At 40.3% G+C, this 18,567-nt stretch overlaps 1 protein-coding gene across 3 annotated transcripts in view; it reads left to right on the forward strand.

The window, feature by feature from the left end:
* Positions 1-18,567, forward strand: part of samd4a (sterile alpha motif domain containing 4A) — a 60,993-nt gene that overhangs the window by 27,768 nt on the left and 14,658 nt on the right. For 2 of the 3 annotated variants that reach the window (XM_044217177.1, XM_044217355.1), the window contains exons 3-11: positions 2,495-3,088; positions 7,773-8,060; positions 10,578-10,687; positions 11,731-11,817; positions 12,754-13,000; positions 13,101-13,186; positions 14,188-14,306; positions 14,930-15,131; positions 17,510-17,636. In XM_044217177.1, the coding sequence (XP_044073112.1) occupies positions 2,495-3,088; positions 7,773-8,060; positions 10,578-10,687; positions 11,731-11,817; positions 12,754-13,000; positions 13,101-13,186; positions 14,188-14,306; positions 14,930-15,131; positions 17,510-17,636 (1,860 nt within the window). The remainder of the gene's footprint in view (positions 1-2,494; positions 3,089-7,772; positions 8,061-10,577; positions 10,688-11,730; positions 11,818-12,753; positions 13,001-13,100; positions 13,187-14,187; positions 14,307-14,929; positions 15,132-17,509; positions 17,637-18,567) is intronic. The other variant, XM_044217274.1, reaches the window with a different exon arrangement.

Consider the following 18,567-nt stretch of genomic DNA (forward strand, 5'->3'; position numbering starts at 1 on the left):
TAAAATTATGTTTATTATTATGTAAAGTTACAATGTAGGTTGTCTTTGACATGATGTGACAGTCCCGAACAACCTCATCTGTCAAGACTGCATGTTGTGTTTAAGGTAAATCACACTAGACATCACCGTTTCATATTTTAGGAAAATAGCAGACAATGAGCTTTCAGACATTTCAGAAAAAATTTTTTGGTCACAACACTGGTTTTCAAACAAATAGTGGCTGTGAACAAATTGCTAATTAAATATACCCCAATCATCAAGTACCTTATGATTGATAATCTTTATAAGCTTTAGCTTATAACAGTAACTACAATAATTTGGGAGAAAAGTGTTGTATGTAGTTAAATACTAATTCCAAACTTACATGAACATTTAAGGTTTTGGAAATACATTTCCATATTGTTTTGATGGAATGTTTAATCTTTAATACATACAAGGCTTTCCATCGACTATAAAAGGCATATATGGTATTAATACTTTGAATATACTACGCAGCTGTTTTGAAGATCTACTACAAGCAAATGTACCATCAACAGGTAGTAATGTGAAGTTTTGCCATATTTTGCTTGAGACATTTTAGTTGCCGTTGTTTATTGAGTCTGTGACAACAAGTAATGATTAGTCAGGTCCCCTTATGGTGTCTGTGTGACTTGTGGTAGTAGACAAACTATGTTTTCTAAAAGTTTTTATTCTCAAAAGTAAAACTGCCCCTGTAAGACTTATTTATCAGGGTTTCTGTGTTACATCTTAATGTTTTCCAGTCATTTGGAAATAAATGAGTTTTAATCATGGAACAATTCCTGTTCTCGGATGGACCAAGGCTTGCCTCATTCAGAGGAATGAGGGATTACATCATCCCTGGAGCAGAGTGGAGTAACTCCCTGGCTCCCCTCACACACCTCGCTTCTTCACTCCCTCTTTTCATTTATTTTATCCTCCTCTGTCTCAAACTCATCTCTACCTCAGTCTTCACCCACCTCCTGTCTCCTTGTGCTCTGTCACTCTCAGTGGAGGCTGTCTGCTGAGCTTTGGGACAGCCTGACCTAGTTCACTCCATCTGGTCCCTTCATGTCACCCATTCACATTAGCTGAAATGGATCTTAAAGTGCCTGTTTTGTTGGAAGCCAGCCTGTGCGAAACGGGCCGCTGGCCCAGCCCCATCCTGGTAGATGTGACACATGACCGCAGTGGCTGAGGCAAAAATCCCCTTGCATTTTCATGAAATGCTTGTGAACTTTAAAATTAGTAGGCAAAAAATTTCAATTGGGAATATCCTTTTTTGCTTTTCATTTACTTTTGGGGGTTTTTTTTGCGATTTTTGAGTAGTCAGGTTTGCGTTTTCTGGATTTGTGGGATCCAGCTATCAGGTGATTCTCTTTTCTGAGAGAGAAAGATCTGAAAACAACCAAGCCTGAAGCTGTAAGTTTTTGTGGTATATTATAAAAACACTCTTGAACTTGTTAGTGGTTTACCAGGATATACACATGCTGCTAAGCTTCCTGTGAGTAGAAAGGCATAGGATTGTATATGTAAACGTGTGCGTAAAACTGTCAGTTCCGTGCTGTGAGTAGGCTTAAACCTGAATTATTTAATCCCTCAGTCCTGGTCATATTTCATGGGATGAAATGAATGTGAACCTTGTTTGGAAGGCTTCAGGGACTGTGGTCTTCCATCTGCCCAGAGCTGCAGCTGTCCACTCATCAGGGCAAAGAGAGCTGTACATCACCACAAAGTAGACTGTGACATTGGGATATCTTTGGACAGAAGGGCTCGCAGATGTATTTTCTAGTTTCACCTTATGTCGGATTTAGAGACAAGATCCTTAGGGTTAAGAATGACCCTGGTGGTCAAATTAACACAGACACATCTCCCAAGCAGGAAGTGAAGACTGCCTGCGTCCTGTTGCGTCCTGTCTCTATATGTGTGGCTGTCCAAAGCTGTTGCCCTGACCAGTTGGTATCTATAGCCCTGGTCCAAGATGATAGGAATGGGCTCGTAACGGCCTACTGACTCGGACAACAATAGAGCTCCATGACCTCCAGGTTATGTATAGAGCTGTACAGCCACCATCAGCAGCCTACAGAGCTGGGTGTTTAGAGGAAGAGCAAAATAGAAGGATGACAGTGCAGTGGGCCTGACGTCATCTTGGTATCTTCTATTTTTAACCGTACATGTGTTCACTAATCCATCCGTCCATCTATCAATTACATTCTCCTTTGCTACCACCTTGGATATCGTGCAGCAGCATTCTTTGTTTTGCTGAAATCACAGATTATCTTTCCAGCGATGTTCTGTTCATCACTGTGGTCAGGTCAGTCAGGGTCACTCACAGTTGGCTGCCAACTTAATGAGACACTAACATTTCAATTCATACAGTCATACACTTAACAGTCTTACACTGCGCAAGTTTGTCAAAAACTTTCTTTTTAGCCTTGTTAAATAAATGGTGGGTTATTGGTTCGTAATGCTTCTTGTGTTTTGTTTCCTCCTACAGGGGTGATCAGCCAGTGGCAAGGTGAGTCTAAGGAGCGTGTCATCTCGCTTGTCCTCACCCACCTCCCGCTTCTCAAACCTGGCAATGTTGAAGCCAAGGGCGAGTACATGCGCCTGCTGCCGCGCATCCTGGCCCACACCATCGAGCATGGCCATCACCTGGAGGAGTCACGCCAGCTTCTGTCCTACGCCCTCATCCACCCCGCTACCTCCCTGGAAGACCGCGCCGCCCTGGCACTCTGGCTCAACCACCTGGAGGAGAGGGCCGCTGCCCGGGGAGATTCACTGGAAAGGCCTCCTCCTGCTGGGCCGCACCACCACCACCACCAGTCCACGCCTCCATCCACCCTCACCTCATCCTCCTCCTCCACTAACACCTCTTCATCAGGCAATCTCTACTCCTTGCATCACCACCAGCGCTACGGCTCGGATGACCGCCTCAATGGGTGGCAGAGCTCCAGGGATTCAGGGCTGGGCGGAGGCTGGCATCAGCAGCAGCAGCAGGGCTGTGAGAACGGGCACCTCCTTCTCTACCCATCATCCTCTGTGCCGGCAACCATCAACACGGTTGGAACTGGTGGAGGCGGTAACACTAGTAAGTGAAGTCTCCTCTGTCCTGTGTGCCTTGTTCTGTGTTCAGCCCATTTCTAATCATGTAGTGCTTTAACATAGCGATAGGAATCACGGCTCTTTGAAGGGAGCTGGATCTTATGGCTCTGTTTCTTTCCGAGAACCGGCACTTTCGGCTCCCAAACAGCTCTTCATCTGCAATACGTTGAATTATTCTGTCATATTGATGGTTAAAAAGTGGGATATGTTAAGAATAACTAACCTAGTTGTATAACCAAAATAACACCCTACTAATGAAATAGGATTGGTTAATAAATAATTACACAACTCTATACAGACACATACAGTATATTTTAATTTAATCATCACTATGTTAACAGCGGTCTGCAAATAGATAAAGTCAGCGTTCATAGTTGGTTCTCTCGAGGCCACACAGTGTAGCACTTGATAATGTAATGAATACAATAATGTAATGTTATAGTATGTGTTAAATTACTTCAACAACTTTTCAAAATGTTATAAAATAATAAATTAGACATATATAATGTAATAATTTAAATATGTACATTTTAGCACCAGCATCTCTGACTCTGGGCCATCATGGCATTTTTATTGCTTCGTCGCACCTATTACGGCATTTGTTATTTTAAACAATAAATTTGTCTCCATTATCCATACACGTCATGTTTTCATCAGGTGTCATGGGGATAGAGGGGGTGTGACCTTGATTTACATACTGTAGACCACTAGCTTCACTGCAAAATGATAGATGTGCTATAAACTGAATTGGATCATTCATGTTGTCCATGAAGGGTTTTCACCAGTTTGCTGCAAACATTAGGTCATCTGACTGACATGTATAATTGCTCTGTAAATCAACCAAAACTTTTTTATACTATACCCTCATTAAGTTATGAACTTGAAGATGGGATTGACCTCCCAAAAATTATTTTAAATTATGTGTAGGGATTTAAACCAGACAAATTATTAGCTAACATTAAAAAAAGAGAGTTCTTCAATTGCTTCACCCACATTTAGCGTGTATTCTTCCCAAGTCTCCTTTGTTATGTCTTCCTGTCCGTGTTTTTATTCCATTGTTTTTGATCCTTCAGTTTAATGGAGTGAGAACACTGGAGGGGAATAGAAGTGTATTTTTTTTTACTGGAGGATCCTCTGTATCAGTTAATTACAACCATTAATCTTTCAACTGGGTTGGTATGTCTGTTACCATTTTCATACACAAATTCTGTTTTAAGGTGTGACAAAGAAGATGGATAGATACAACACAGATTGCTGCAAATTAGTGAAGATTGATGGCTGTGCTCTTAGATCTGCCCATAGTTCACAGAGCACAGATTCCTTAGTCAAAGGTTTAAGCTAATCAATCAATATTTATCCTCCTTTCATTGATTAGCATTGGATGGCAGCTGTATTTCATGTGATTGCCTCACTATACAGAAAAAATGCCAGAATGTCACATTATTATTAATTGAATCTCTTTGCATCTGAGGACCCTCTTCTACTTTTTTTTGTCGGCATGCTGACAAGTTAGATTTCTGCTACACGCATCTGACGTTATCTTTTGAAAAGCCTGGTTTTAAGAGCGCAAACACTTTCACAATTCTTTTACTTTATTTCCATTGATTACCTTATTTTTTCAGATATGAGATGGCCTGCATTTTATCCCAGACTGGCTTGTGTACTTCTAAAGTCAAGGTGGTCAAAACCACCACACCATCTGAGAACACCTCAGTGATTAGAGCCACCTACTCTGGGCTGGCCTGATGATAGCCTTTCTGTCTGGGGTGGCCAGCTGATCGCCCGCGCCCAGGCAAATTTCACACTAGGGTCTCTAAACTTTAACTCATGTGGCAAACAATTCAAACAAGGCAGCTTTAGTCGTCAGAAAGGAGGTTTTGGCTTTGCAGCACCCACTTGAAACAAAATACAGTAGGCAGCTTTATAACAAAGGTTTTTCTCTGTTGTAGTTAAAATCATAGGAATTTATTTTGGCTTCAGCTGTTCTTGACTGGATAATAATAATAATAATAATAATTAACACTAAGCACAACAAACATCTTTATAGCATTTGGCAGCACAACAAAGGTAATTTAAATTTAGTTCAAATGCTGCTTTCATTATAATTCCATTAAAGACGCTCTCAAGACACAAAGTACACTCCAAACCTAAACACACTAAATACACCTTGAACACACTAAATAGACTCAACACAGTAAAAACACTCTGGTCAGACCAACTGTACTCTGAACAACCCACACAGCAACTACAGAGGCTGTGTGAGGTGGAAGACAACACACAGAGAGGGCAGGGCTGTTGAAATTGAACATAACTATGGTCAGAGCAGGATATTTCCAGACAAGAATGCAAGGGCTCTCTGTTTTTCTTCTGGGAGATGAAAGAAACAGCTGAGGGTTTATAAATAAAGACACATTTAAAGCCCTAGTCGCTGCTCCAAGAAAGATCCACTTGTATTTTTGACTGCTAGCAGCTTCAGTACCACGCAAAAGACCTCAGGATTTCACAACTGATAAACTAGAGTTACCCCAGCACAGGATTGGTGGACACAGTGAGTAGATGCTTTTCTTAACTAATGAAAGTGAGTAGAAGTGTTGAATACACTACAAGAGAACTGGAATTGATGTGTGGATATTTAGTGGAATGCAAAGTCAGAGGAAGATGATAAAATATGTTTCGTCAATACTTTTGGAATCAAATCTTAGTATTTGTTTCTGGGTCATTCAGAACGTGCATCACAAAGCCATGAATACACTAATCATTTTGATCACTAAATATCCAATATTGACTTAATTCCTGTTATTTAGAGTCAGCCACCAAGTCTGCAGCCCCCCCTCCCTACACACTGTGTTCATCTGGTCATGATGATGATAACAGGAGTATAATTGTCCAACCACATCAACCTGTGTGCTACTGATACCACATCCTGTTGACCCCCCACCCATACTCTCAGCCTTAGTCCAAGCCACAGCAGCACATACCACCCATCCTTTCCCTTGTAAGGCAGCCTTTGTGGGAGACTGTATTTAGGGAAAATGGCTAATATTTAGGGACTGGAACTTGTAATGTTAGCTGGGCACCTATTTTAAACGGGGCCCATGAAGTCCTATACATAGCGCCAACAGTAAGAGGACCACATATAGGAGGAGGAAGAGGAGAGACTGGAGTATTGGTGGCAGCTTACACCGTCAGACCGGCGACAAAAAAAGCTCTTTGGCTCTCCACCTTTTCATTCTGTTTACCTCCTTCAGCAGGAATATTGGGGTTTCAGTAGTAACAGTTACCTTGGTTTGACCCAAATAGGTCTGCATCATGAATTCATCCTGAGGAGCACAGATTTCAATCATTAATATAGAAACGAGGTGAGGGAAGAAGATGGAGAAATAAAGAAAAGAGAATTTTATCACATAGACAGATTTCTTTACAATGGGTTTATTTCATTGCTATAGGTGCAGGGGGGGAAAATTGTAAAACATCAGTGATATTTTACCTAATCCGGGAGGTGTTGATTGGCACATAGCTTCAAGGTAGAGTCCCCAAACCAACAAGCAAGTGAAGGAGAGAATTTAGATCTAGACTAAATGAAAATAAACTGGAGAATAAATGTACATAAAAGACCCCTGAAGTAAAAGTCTTAGTTTTTGAAGATTTAACATGCAAGTTTTGATTGCTTTTTTGCTTAGTTGCTGAAGTTAAACTCGATAAATTGACTGACTGTTGAGTAGACATTTTGCAGTAGTCATAGATCTAAGATTATCAAAAGGCTGTCTGTTTGAGAGATGTAGTTTTTTAAATTCTGTATGTCAGCAGTTGCAGACAAATAGAGTTTTGTGTGTTCCCTGCCTGGCAGATGCAGCCTCCTGCCTCCAGCTGTCTCTACAAACAAATACTGTGTTATAATTTCACATCTGAGCTAGTTTTACAAGTATAGCTGTGGAGATCTAATGTCAGTCAGGGGTAAGAAATTGTGCAGTTACCATATGCAGAGCGCAAAATGTGTTTTTGCACTGCTCTACAAAAGACAGACACATTTGACAGGTATAGTTGGGAGGAAGAACAATTTTACAGACTAAATTAATGTTGACTGAAGATGAGTGTAAATGTAATGTTAAAACAAACAAATTTACTCTTTTGCAAAATTAGAAATCCAGCAGAAACACCCAGGACCACCTCTGTAGTCTGAATGCACAGAGGTACCTGGATATACAGTAGATGAGAACATGAACATTTAATTAATTGGTTTTACTGTATGATATAGCTGATCATTCTGTACAGAGTGATTAATCTTCCTCCTTCCCAGGGTTGGACTCTGAATTGAACATATTTAAATATGTGATTTGATATACTTGATTTACATTATATGAAGTAACAAACATTCAGTCAAAATGTTTGTTATGGTTCACCAAATGTACTTTATGTGATGTGAGGGTCAGGCAAAGCGGATCATTACCATCAGCTAATCAGGCATTACAGTTATTTATATTAATCTAATATTTGAATTAACTCTTTAACTCTACACACTGTGGTGTGTAGGAGAGATGAGTCCTATTTGGGATATTGTTTCAGGCTAGCCTCAATATTTTCATTAGTGTTGCTGTAACAGCAAAATGACTTCATTTGTTAAGTGTTTTTAAACACAAGACTACCTGACTAGTCTTGCTGTTGTCTTGCAGTCCTGACGAGTGGAGGTGGCAGCCAGCAGCACAGTCCCCTGAAGCGCTCCGTGTCCCTCACGCCTCCCATGAGCGGCCCCAGCAACCAGCCTCTTGGCCATGTCTGGCTGTCCCAGGAGGACCTACGAACCGCTAGAGGCCCAGCCCCAGACCACGCACCTCTCTCACCCCAGAGCAGCATTGCCTCCTCGGGCAGTGGAGGCAGTGAGCATCTGGAGGAGGCTGGTTTAGGAGGAGGTTCAGGTCTGCATCGCAGTTCCTTCCATGAGGAGGGAAGTGGCATGAGGGGTTAGTATGAAAGACCAGTGTACAGTTAGTAGTACAATTCAGTATTATTAATTTATTGTCTTCCTAAGATCATATTGTGAAAAAAAAAAAAAAAATTACATTCAGATATTGTGGTTCACACTTGAAGGTGAATGCCACTGACTGACACACACACGCACACACTGTTGAAATGCACATGCGCAACAGGTTCAACCAAACTAGTGTTTTTAATGTAGTGACTTTTTAGACACCTTTTTAACACACCTTTTTGGCCAGACATACTGTAGCTACTTTCCCTTGATAAAATATTACCTACACTTGAGGCTGTAAAAAGGTAATAAAATACCTTAAATGGTCTTATTTAACTGTTTAATGTACCATTTAAAGGATTTGGCTTTCTAAAAGCTGCAGACAGTGCAGGTCTGGAAGAGCAGTGGATCAGGTTACAGGAGACAGATACTCGCATTATTTGGTGTGAATATTTTTAATTTTAGCATCAAACCCTGTGTTTATACTATTGAGTGGACTGTGAAGTGGAACTGAAGGGGTTCATTGTTGTACAGTGTTTGATGACGTTCTGAGAGGATTCAGGAGGAATGAAAAACTTAGCTAACCTGTCCTGGATATGGGCTTTCCTATTAAACTTAAGTGTTAACAGGGAGAGAGACATGACCAGTTCTGTGGAGAAATCTATATGACTGTCTGCTGTGTATGCCTTACAGGCATTCAGCTTGAGGCTTTGGCAAGTTGTTTGTCCAGTCAGAGCAGTTTGTCAGGGGAAGCAGAGGCCAGAACTGCAGACCCAAGTCACTGTCTGCACTGGAGTTAAACCTCTGATGTACTCTCTGTCGTCATCCAGCTCAACAAGAAAGCAATGCTAACGTTCCTCATCGACAGTCCCAAGAGAACAAGCTATCATTTGTCAATTTCACTTTAGAGGAAAATGTTAACACAATTTTTCAGTTGTCTGTTACTGCCAGAACAGACTCTTCGCTGGGTGTCAAGTATCAGGTGGTGGAATAAGGTGCTTGATAGGTTTGCAGAGCATTGACTTCTCAAGATTTAATGTAGGTTTATATGTGAACTTCCATGGTCAAATATTTTGTTTCATTCATCACAGACTTTGTTTTAAACTATCACAATATCAATTATTCAGCTAAATCAAACAAAAGTCTAATTGTGATCAAACACGCCGAAGTCTGTATTACTTACTGGAAAGTCGAGGTCTGCTTTTGTAATGACACTCCACATCTTGTGGGATGGGAAGAGATGGGAGGAGACATTCAGTGTCCATATAGTTCCTGGTTGCACAGTCTCTATTTTCTCTCAGAGCTTCTGCAAGTGTGTCAAAATGAGTCCTCAAAAAATAAGCAGATGAATATAGAGCAGCAGATTAACAAAGAAAACATACCATAAACATATGTAAACACATCAAACAAAGGAGAAACATAAATTCATAGTGTTTATTGGTTCTCTTCTGAGTTGCACAGAAGGGACTGTTTGTTGATGCTGCAGTTATAAACTTGTAAGCAAAGAAACAACTAAACCAGCCTCAGGCTTCACTCTAAACTTCAAATTAAAACAAAGATGTCCCAACAACTAGCTAACACTCGCAGCAGTTTGAATGTGGAGCACGGATGAGCTGAGCAAGCATTTCCAGTGAGCAATGTGTAACTAAACCTGTGATCAGTAAGAACTTGATTAGTTGATCCCTCTGCCACCACATTTATGCATACATACACATCTTCCTAAAAAATGGAACATTGTTTTCATTTGTGCTTAAAATATATTACTATGATAAACATATTAAACAAATGAATGTACATTTTTTTTCCAACTCTAATAGAGTTAAAACATGTAGACCATGTGAATGTAATATATATGTAAATATGTATCTTATGTGCATCTATGTTGAATCATTTGAAAATGACTATTGTATTATATATTTGGTCCACTAGTATACTGTATGTGAGCATGTATTGAGGGACCAATATATGTGTGTACATCAATTTAATCTGGGATGACATTAAGGATGAAATCCAAAGATTCCTCTTTTGCAGATGCTTTATTTCATTTTTTATGTAATAATTTATTTTTAGTTCTTATGTCCATTTTTTAGATATGTTATGTCCCCATTAATAATTATTTTTCCCGTTACAGGTTTTTTTTTTGGCGGGCTGGTGGTCCTTACAGAGGGTGTCGTTTGTTGTACAGATTGTAAAGCCCCTGAGGCAAATTTGTGATTTGTGATATTGGGCTATATAAATAAAATTAACTTGACTTGACTATGTATTATATATTTGTATTGACAACAAAGAAAAACAATGTAGGTTGTATGTTGTCTGCAGCAGTGATAATGTAAGAATTTAAGCTGACTGATTAAATTTTCAATATTATTTTTTAAATTCTGTGATGAATGTAGCTAGACAGAATCTAACCGGTGTGTGTGTGTGTGTGTGTGTGTGTGTATGTGCATATGTGTGTGTGTGTCTGTGTGTGCGTGCGTGTGTGTGTGTGTGTGTGTTGTCTGCCCCACAGATGTTCCTGCATGGCTGAAGAGTCTCCGTCTCCATAAGTACGCCGCTCTCTTCTCCACAATGACCTACGATGAGATGTTGTCACTGACTGAACAGCAATTGGAGGCCCAGGTTCGTACACACGCACACACACATACACACACACACACATAGACAGAGTTAGTTTAAATTTAATTTGGAGAATAATAAGAACTTTACATCGATAAAGTTGTTACAGTATAATTTCTATTCTATCCACGATATAAATCGTCAAAAGTGACTAAACTGATTCAGTCAACATTATCAAACACGTATAAATCTTTTACTAATGCACCGATTCAGAAATTGACATTTGTATGCAAGGCAATACTAAGGCGTCAAATGACAACGGTTCAGCGTGTAGTTCAGGTACATGAGGGGCAGAAGATGAATAAGAGCAGAAACATGTCAGTATTCTGTACTAGTATTAAATAAAAAGAAATATCTTAGTATGACATTTACATTACATTTAATCAATCTTCACTTTGAAAATCATTGTAATTATGTAATTAGCTTTAGCCAGGTCAAGTTGTAAAGTTGCTAATGTTGGAATAAATGGTACAAGACAAATTTAGCGATTGCTGTGCTTGTACTTAAAGATGTTGAGGAGACTATTCTGAAACGGAGGATACAGCTAAAATTAACACAGCTCACCAGGAAGCTGTATACTTCCTCCAGGTGCTGCTAACTATTTCTCTGTCTGTCCCTAACATAATGCACAGCTACACTGAGACACGATGAACTTCAACAAAAGGACAAAGAGATGTCCTGTGTGACAGTGGATTCAGTATACTGCTATTGGCTTGATCTGGAAATATCTGGATTGTCAGTATCACTTCTTCATGGGACATGTGAGAAGTTGTATTAGCCTCAACAAAAATCAATTTGCTGGAATCAGTTTTAGCCCTTTCTGCCCTCCCAACCAAAGATGAGCAGATACGTTATTTCTCTCCTAGCTTCACTGGCTGCATCTCCTGCTGTTACATTTTCACAAAAAAAAACATCTGCCTCACTTTCACAGCCTGTGTTTGTACACTGCGCATCTCTTTATCTCAAAGAATTGGTATCAGTCTTTTAGACCAGTATTTTTCCGGTGAGCAAAGGGATGTTTGACACAAGACTCTTTCCTCCAACAGAAGGTCACTAAAGGAGCAAGACACAAGATTGTTATCAGCATTCTGAAGCTCAAAGAGAGGCAGCACCTACTTCGCAGCCTGGAAAAGGTCAGAGTGACTGTGTAACACATCTCCTTCTCCTCTTCATATTCACACTAAAAACATTCAGCTTCTTGTTCTACCTGAAATTATTTGAATTTGGTCTTGTTTATTTTTTTTTTAAATTTCTTTGTTTTTTGTTATTGGTGATTTAGCTTGTAACCTTAGTGGAAACCACAGGACCTCACCTCTCTTTTCCTGTGTGTTTGTGAGAGAGAGTGAGAAGGGTGGGCATTCTCAGTCGGTGTTATGTATCTGAGATGGCAGCTAAGGGAACACCTAATCCAGGAAGGAGAGTTTTGGGCTCTGAATTTAAACCCATCCGCCTCCCCCACCCCTCACCCCTCCATTCAGCCTTCAAAGCAAGACAATGGCACTCAAGGGCACACCACAGGAGGGACTTCTTGAGCCAGCTAAATTCAGACTTAACCTTTTCACCAATGCTTCATTTTAAAATTTGTTCCCGCTGCATTGGTGGGCTGGGGAAACAAGACACCTGTTGCTTAGTATTTTGGGTTTACACAGACTAATGTACAGCACTGCTCTGTGAAGGGTGGGAGGGAGGCTGATATGATGCATGTGGACACAAGTAATGAAGGAAAACTGCATATATGTATTTTTGGTATTACTTTATTCTGTGCCACATGGCAGTGTAGTCAGGGATCCCTCCCCCTCTGTTTGTCTGACTCTGCCTCTCAGTAAGTAAAAGTAACAGATTTTTCTATGGAGAGGGTTCACACAAGTAGCCTAAACCTGCAATTCTTTTTCTTGGCATCTTCATTGTAAATACCCCACCAGATCTGTCACTTCAATAGATGTCAAGATGTCATCATAGGTTCTGTCAAGTAAAACCTCTTCATTCTTTTGAATCTTTCTGATCTGCTTCCACCTTACTCTCCATATCTTCCCCTTCTCCTCTTCCCTTCTATAATTTACCACCACCAGGATGTGTTGGAGGGCAGTAATCTGCGCGCCCCCCTGCAGGAGCTCCACCAGATGATCATGACACCTATCAAGGCTTTCAGTGGCGGCGAGGAAGGCTCCCTGCAGCGCCCCCTGCTGAGCCCTGAGGGCAAGAGCGCTGCACCTGGTTCCCACCTGAGTGGGGGAGGCGGAGGGGAGGCTGAGTCAGGCACAAGCGTCATCGCTGAGGGGGATCTACCCGGCCAGTTCACTCGTGTCATGGGCAAAGGTGAGCTGCATGCACCAGCACTCAGTTGAGATTGTTTTCATGGTCTGAGAGAGATTTTTGTTTTGCTTTAATGTTTTATTTTCCATCTCTGCCTCCTCAGTTTGTACCCAGCTACTGGTGTCAAGGTCAGACGAGGACAACATCAGCTCCTACCTACAACTCATCGACAAGTGCCTTATTCATGAGGTATCCACTCCCTCTGGAACACACTTATGTATTCCAGACACTTTTTATGTCAAAATGAAAAATCAAACACAGAAAAAACACATCACCACATATACATACAGTACATACATGCTAGGACGGACAAAACAGGATTTTTAGGACTGATATCAGTCATTGGGAATTTTAATTTCCAATAACAAACATGTCTGCCAATATATAGCACATTATTATCAAAATAATGTTCTTTAATGTTGTAAGTTTGAATAGTAGTTAAATCCTCCCTTTTGTCATTTTTTCCTGTATTGTATTTTAATATACACACAATGTAGAGAGAATGGCTATGAGCAGAATTGGTCAATTAATATATATTGAAGTTCATGAATTAAAAAGAAATCATAAAAGAGCTTTTTGAGGGGAAATTCAATAAATTATTAATAGTGCCTACAAACACACATTTCATTATTATTCATGCAGCATAGCATAGTATGCATAGTATTTGGTGAACATATAATAGGTATTCCCCAGTACATTCAGTAAATATGTACATACATACAATCCATTCATACAAAAATGGTTAACTATATGCAAATATTCCTTATCCTAATTATTAACATTTCAGCCCCCTACAGAAAATTTCACAAAAATGTAATGTTGAGAGAATTCATCGATTTAATGATTTGATTAGAAAGTAATCAGGTCAATAAAATTACAGACCCTGAGATACATGGATATACCAAGAATCATACAGGAGTTCTGCTAATTTAAAGAGGAATGCTCTCATCCAGACCACTCTCTGTCTTTCTGAAAATCTTGAGTTTGAGAAAAATATCAGTTTGAGTATTTTATAGTATAAGTGTGCATAGTGCAGTGTCATGCTTTAGATTTACTCTTATGTGAAGGAGAGTTTTGGGTGAAGTAGTCATTTGTTGCGACACAATGCACCTGAAAATCCTGTGGCACACTCTTCACCAGTCATGCTTCATTTCATCCCTGATATGTTCTCCCCTCCCCCTCCCTGTCAGTCCTTCACTGAGACACAGAAGAAGAGGCTGTTGTCATGGAAACAACAGGTCCAGAGGCTGTTCCGCTCCATTCCAAGGAAAACCCTCCTTGACATAGCAGGGTACCGACCACAGAGGAGGTAAACACAGACATACAGTATCTTTCATTTTCTGGTTTTTATTGTCTGTGATTGTGCTAAGTGTAGCAAATATGACAAACACTTTTCATGAAGTCTGATGATTCCCCTCAATATTCCCTTTTGTTGACATGTATAAAAAATTAATTGAATTAAAATTTGAATAAATGTAGACAAACAGAGAAGTGAGTTAGAGAAGGATTTATTCATTACTTTTTAGACAAACAGTTGGCAGTGATGTGGTATCACAGAGATTACATTTTCGCCACTGCTAGAGTAAAGATAAAATTCAAATTATCTTGGTAACTTAGTTCAAAACATTTGTCTTTTTCCTTCCCAGCACCACAGCTTCATCAAACCAGTGGAAAAATTGCAGTTACAATGAGGCTTGTTCAAAAGAGTCTGCTGCTTGTTATTTAAAAAATGGAGGGGGGGGATGTTTACATTCAGATTAGAGTATCTATTTAACTTATCTTGCTCCTTCTTGGCCTTACTGTTCGGCTCATTATTAGTAAACCTTAGTGAATGCATAACTGCTTCTTTGTTAGCACAGTTCCAACACTTGTGATCAGGAACTCAGGAACAGTTCTTGCTGATATCTTACTTTTTGTCTCGTCCTGTTGCAGCCGTTTCGGCCAGTCCAACTCTCTCCCCACCGCTAGCTGTGTTGGGGGCAGTGTGTCGGCCAGGAGGAGCCTTCGCCAGTTCCAGATGCCCTCCAGGAGCTTGCCGGGTGCCAGGCTGGGCCTGCTGGGCAGCGGGGGGCTGCTTGGACCTACACCTCGCAGCTCCAGCAGCACACCCACTGGTCCCAAGCAGGGGAGACAGGTGAGTCAAACCAGCAGAACGTTTAAACCAGCAAGGCTGTCAGCTAAGCTTTCCCCATAATTCCTGGGTATGATGAGCCTTTCAGTTTCCAGAGAGTGTTACTATTTATTAGACACTAAAATAGCATGAGAATGTGCAATAATTTTGTTAGAGTAGCAGCAGGGCATTTTTTTCTGAAGCTGTTTTAGGGCTACAACTAACGATTATCTTCATTATAGATTGATCTGTAGATTATATTCTGGATTAATTGTTTATAAAATGTTAGAAATTAGTTTTAAAAAAAATAGCCCATCACAATTTCCCAGAGCTCAAGGTGGTATCTTAAAATTGCATTTTCCATCAGACTAACAGTCCAAAATTCAAAGAAAAAACAGCTGTAACCAGCAAATATTTGGCATTTGTGTTAAATTAACGAATAATCAATGAATCGTTTCAACCCTAAACTCTTTAAAGATGTATGGTTTGGTTCACCTCCACACAGAGTGCTCATCTTGGGGAAATTTTCAACAGACTTGGTTTACATGCTCAATCATTTTTATAATTAGTGTGTTATTACTTCATCTGGCATCACTTGAGGTTGCCAAAGAGGTCAGATGAGGATGGATAGTTCAGATCATTTCCTAAAAGGCCTGTGAATTAAAGTTCTCTAATACAGAAAAACTAGTGTGTAGTGACTGGAATGCTGAATGGCAGATGTGTTCGTGACTGTACAGAGGAACATTTTGAAATGTGTAATAATACATTCCAGGATGTTTACAATAACCTGGGCAGCAGAATTCCTTCTTCAGCACGTATTCTGCCTGAAATAGGCTTTTTATTCCATGATAAAAATATGTGGGGTGAGGAAGAGGAACAGCGGTGGTGTTTGGCGAATGATGTGGATGGAAACTCGTAGGCAGGTCACCCTACATACCAGAGGCCCTGCGTCAGTGCCGAACACTGAAACAGGAGGAGCTGTGGAGCTGTTTCAGGCCCATCCTCGCACACTTTGGTCTGGGCTGACCCAGTTCGTTGGGAACCTCTCTCTCCCTCTCTCTCTCTCTCTACCTCTCATCCCTTACAATGGGAGGAAATACCTCAGTTCCTCCTCCTCACGCTGGACCTTCTTGTGTGGGACTGTAGTGTGAATGTGTGGAGAGAGAGAAGGAGAAGGAGGGTGGGAGGGAGGGAACTATGTGAGTCATAGTTTGGGAGAGGTAGCTGTGGTGTTGGAGGAGGAGGGGCAATGAGAGAGGGAGGGAGAGTATATATGAGTGTGCATGAGAGAGAGAGAGTGAGAGAGCCAGTCAGAGGCAGTGAGAACAGTGCACAGGCATTTCCTGTTTTTCCCTGGCCCGTGGCACTGAAGGGCCGCGGGGGGGGGGCATGTGGTAGTGGTGTTGGGGGTATAATAGGCAGGTTACAACGAGGAATTCATGTGGTGAGCGTCTGAGACTGTCATTAGGTGTGGGCCAGACATCCAGACAGGAGTGTGGGGGTTTAAATGTTGAAGAATCTGTGGCCTTGATCTTACAACCGACTTCTTTCAACCTTGCTCATTTTATAAACCTCTTTGATCAGTGAAAGTTTTAGTAATGTGTGAAAAGCAGAGATGTAGGGAATGAGTGTAAGGTAAGAGGAGGATGTTTGAACTTGAAATTTGTGCATCAAATTATGTCAGAGAAACACTGATTTGCATTTTAAATGTCAGTGTTTAATCTTAACCAGGTTATCCACAGGTCATTAAGATGTCAGTTGGGGCATCCTGGTGTACTGTGTGTGTGTGTGTGTGTGTGTGTGTGTGTGTGTGTGTGTGTGTGTGTGTGTGTGTGTGTGTGTTGTGTTAGCTTGTATAAGAATAAATAAAGTCTAAATGCAGCATATGCTCAAAACTAACAAACTAACATACGCCATACACCCCAGAAAATCATTACATTTTATTGTGCTTGATCTAGTAAATATTTAATGATAATTTCTGTTTTCCAATACAAAATTAGTCTTCAATTTAGACAAAACTTACATTAAAAAGGAGTTATAAAAGTTAAACTTAAAAGCCTCGAAAATAGAATTTGGTGACACATTCAGATAGCTTGATAATGTTTATCCTGACAAGTGTTATTAAAGCACAATTTCTGTTAAATTGAGTTTAGTTACTGCATTTTGAGAGCAGAAGCAGAAATGTTATGTCTTACTTGTCTGTCTCTGAACAAGACATCCCAAAAACTATTGAACAGATCTCCATGAAATATGATGGACAGTAGATGAGATGTTGGTGATAGTTTCAGTTTCTGCCATTGGACGATAAGTGTTTTTTAACCATAACTTTGACACTAGTCGTACAGAGGTGTTTGCATGTTCAAGATGTAAATTTAATGCTGTTGTTAAAATATTCTCCTCAGGGTCTGTGGTTTGCCAACCCTGGAGGAAGCAACAGCATGCCCAGCCGGACCCACAGCTCCGTGCAGAGGACCCGCTCCCTGCCAGTTCACACCACGCCACAAACCATGGTCATGTTCCAACAAACCGGTGAGAAACGCTGGGAAACACGCACAAGTACACATGCACACACGACACTGGCATGATGCCGTGAAATTGGTTATTGTTTACACCTTTACAAGTTTATATACTTATATATGTGTCTTTTATTCTGTTTTAAATATTGGCAAGTTATAACTTCCACATCTGAAATGGAACAAACTGCCAAAATCTGCAGTGACATTTTGTTTTCCTTTAACACTTTATTAATCTTTCAAAGGCAGTAATATGTAGTACATAGTGTCTTACTATCAGGTCATGATCATGCTGTTGTAACAATTTCTTTGTCTTGCTGTATTTGCAAGAATTTTATTTTAGCTTTAAACAGCCAGTGGATGACCTCCCTGACTGTCTGTGCAGACATCTGCTGTAACAACACACATTGATTGTTCGTCTCCAGTTGTTTAATTCTCTCCTTTTTGTAATTCAAACCTGAGGATATTGACATGTTTGGGCTGGGTGCTGACCCAGTTTGGCATTCATTTTGCGGGTTTGGGCCTAAAAATATAAATATTACAAGTAAATATTAAATATTATGATTTAGTATTACTTTCATTACTAAAATTACAATGATACAATGGTATTTACAATCCATACTGATAATTTAGTCCTTGTCTCGCTTCATCTTAGACACACAAACCACTCTGCAGCTGGACTGTTTTGTGTGGATGAAAGTGTCAACCAAATAACAACTGATGGAACTTTAAGTGTTTTATTTTGACAACGTCGAACTTCATATACAGCTCAGAACATTTACTTTTAGCGCTATTCACTTTCTCCTTGTTATCGAGGTGAAAAACCTGTTTTAGCACAAGAAATGGTGTGTTGTTTCTCCCAGAACACAGTGGAAGTAACTGCCCAGTCATTGGCTCTTATGAATTGACAATATTGGTCTTTATGCAAGATTAGATGGCATCTCAAC

Source organism: Siniperca chuatsi, linkage group LG1 (assembly GCF_020085105.1).
Source record: "Siniperca chuatsi isolate FFG_IHB_CAS linkage group LG1, ASM2008510v1, whole genome shotgun sequence".
Lineage (NCBI taxonomy): Eukaryota > Metazoa > Chordata > Actinopteri > Centrarchiformes > Sinipercidae > Siniperca > Siniperca chuatsi.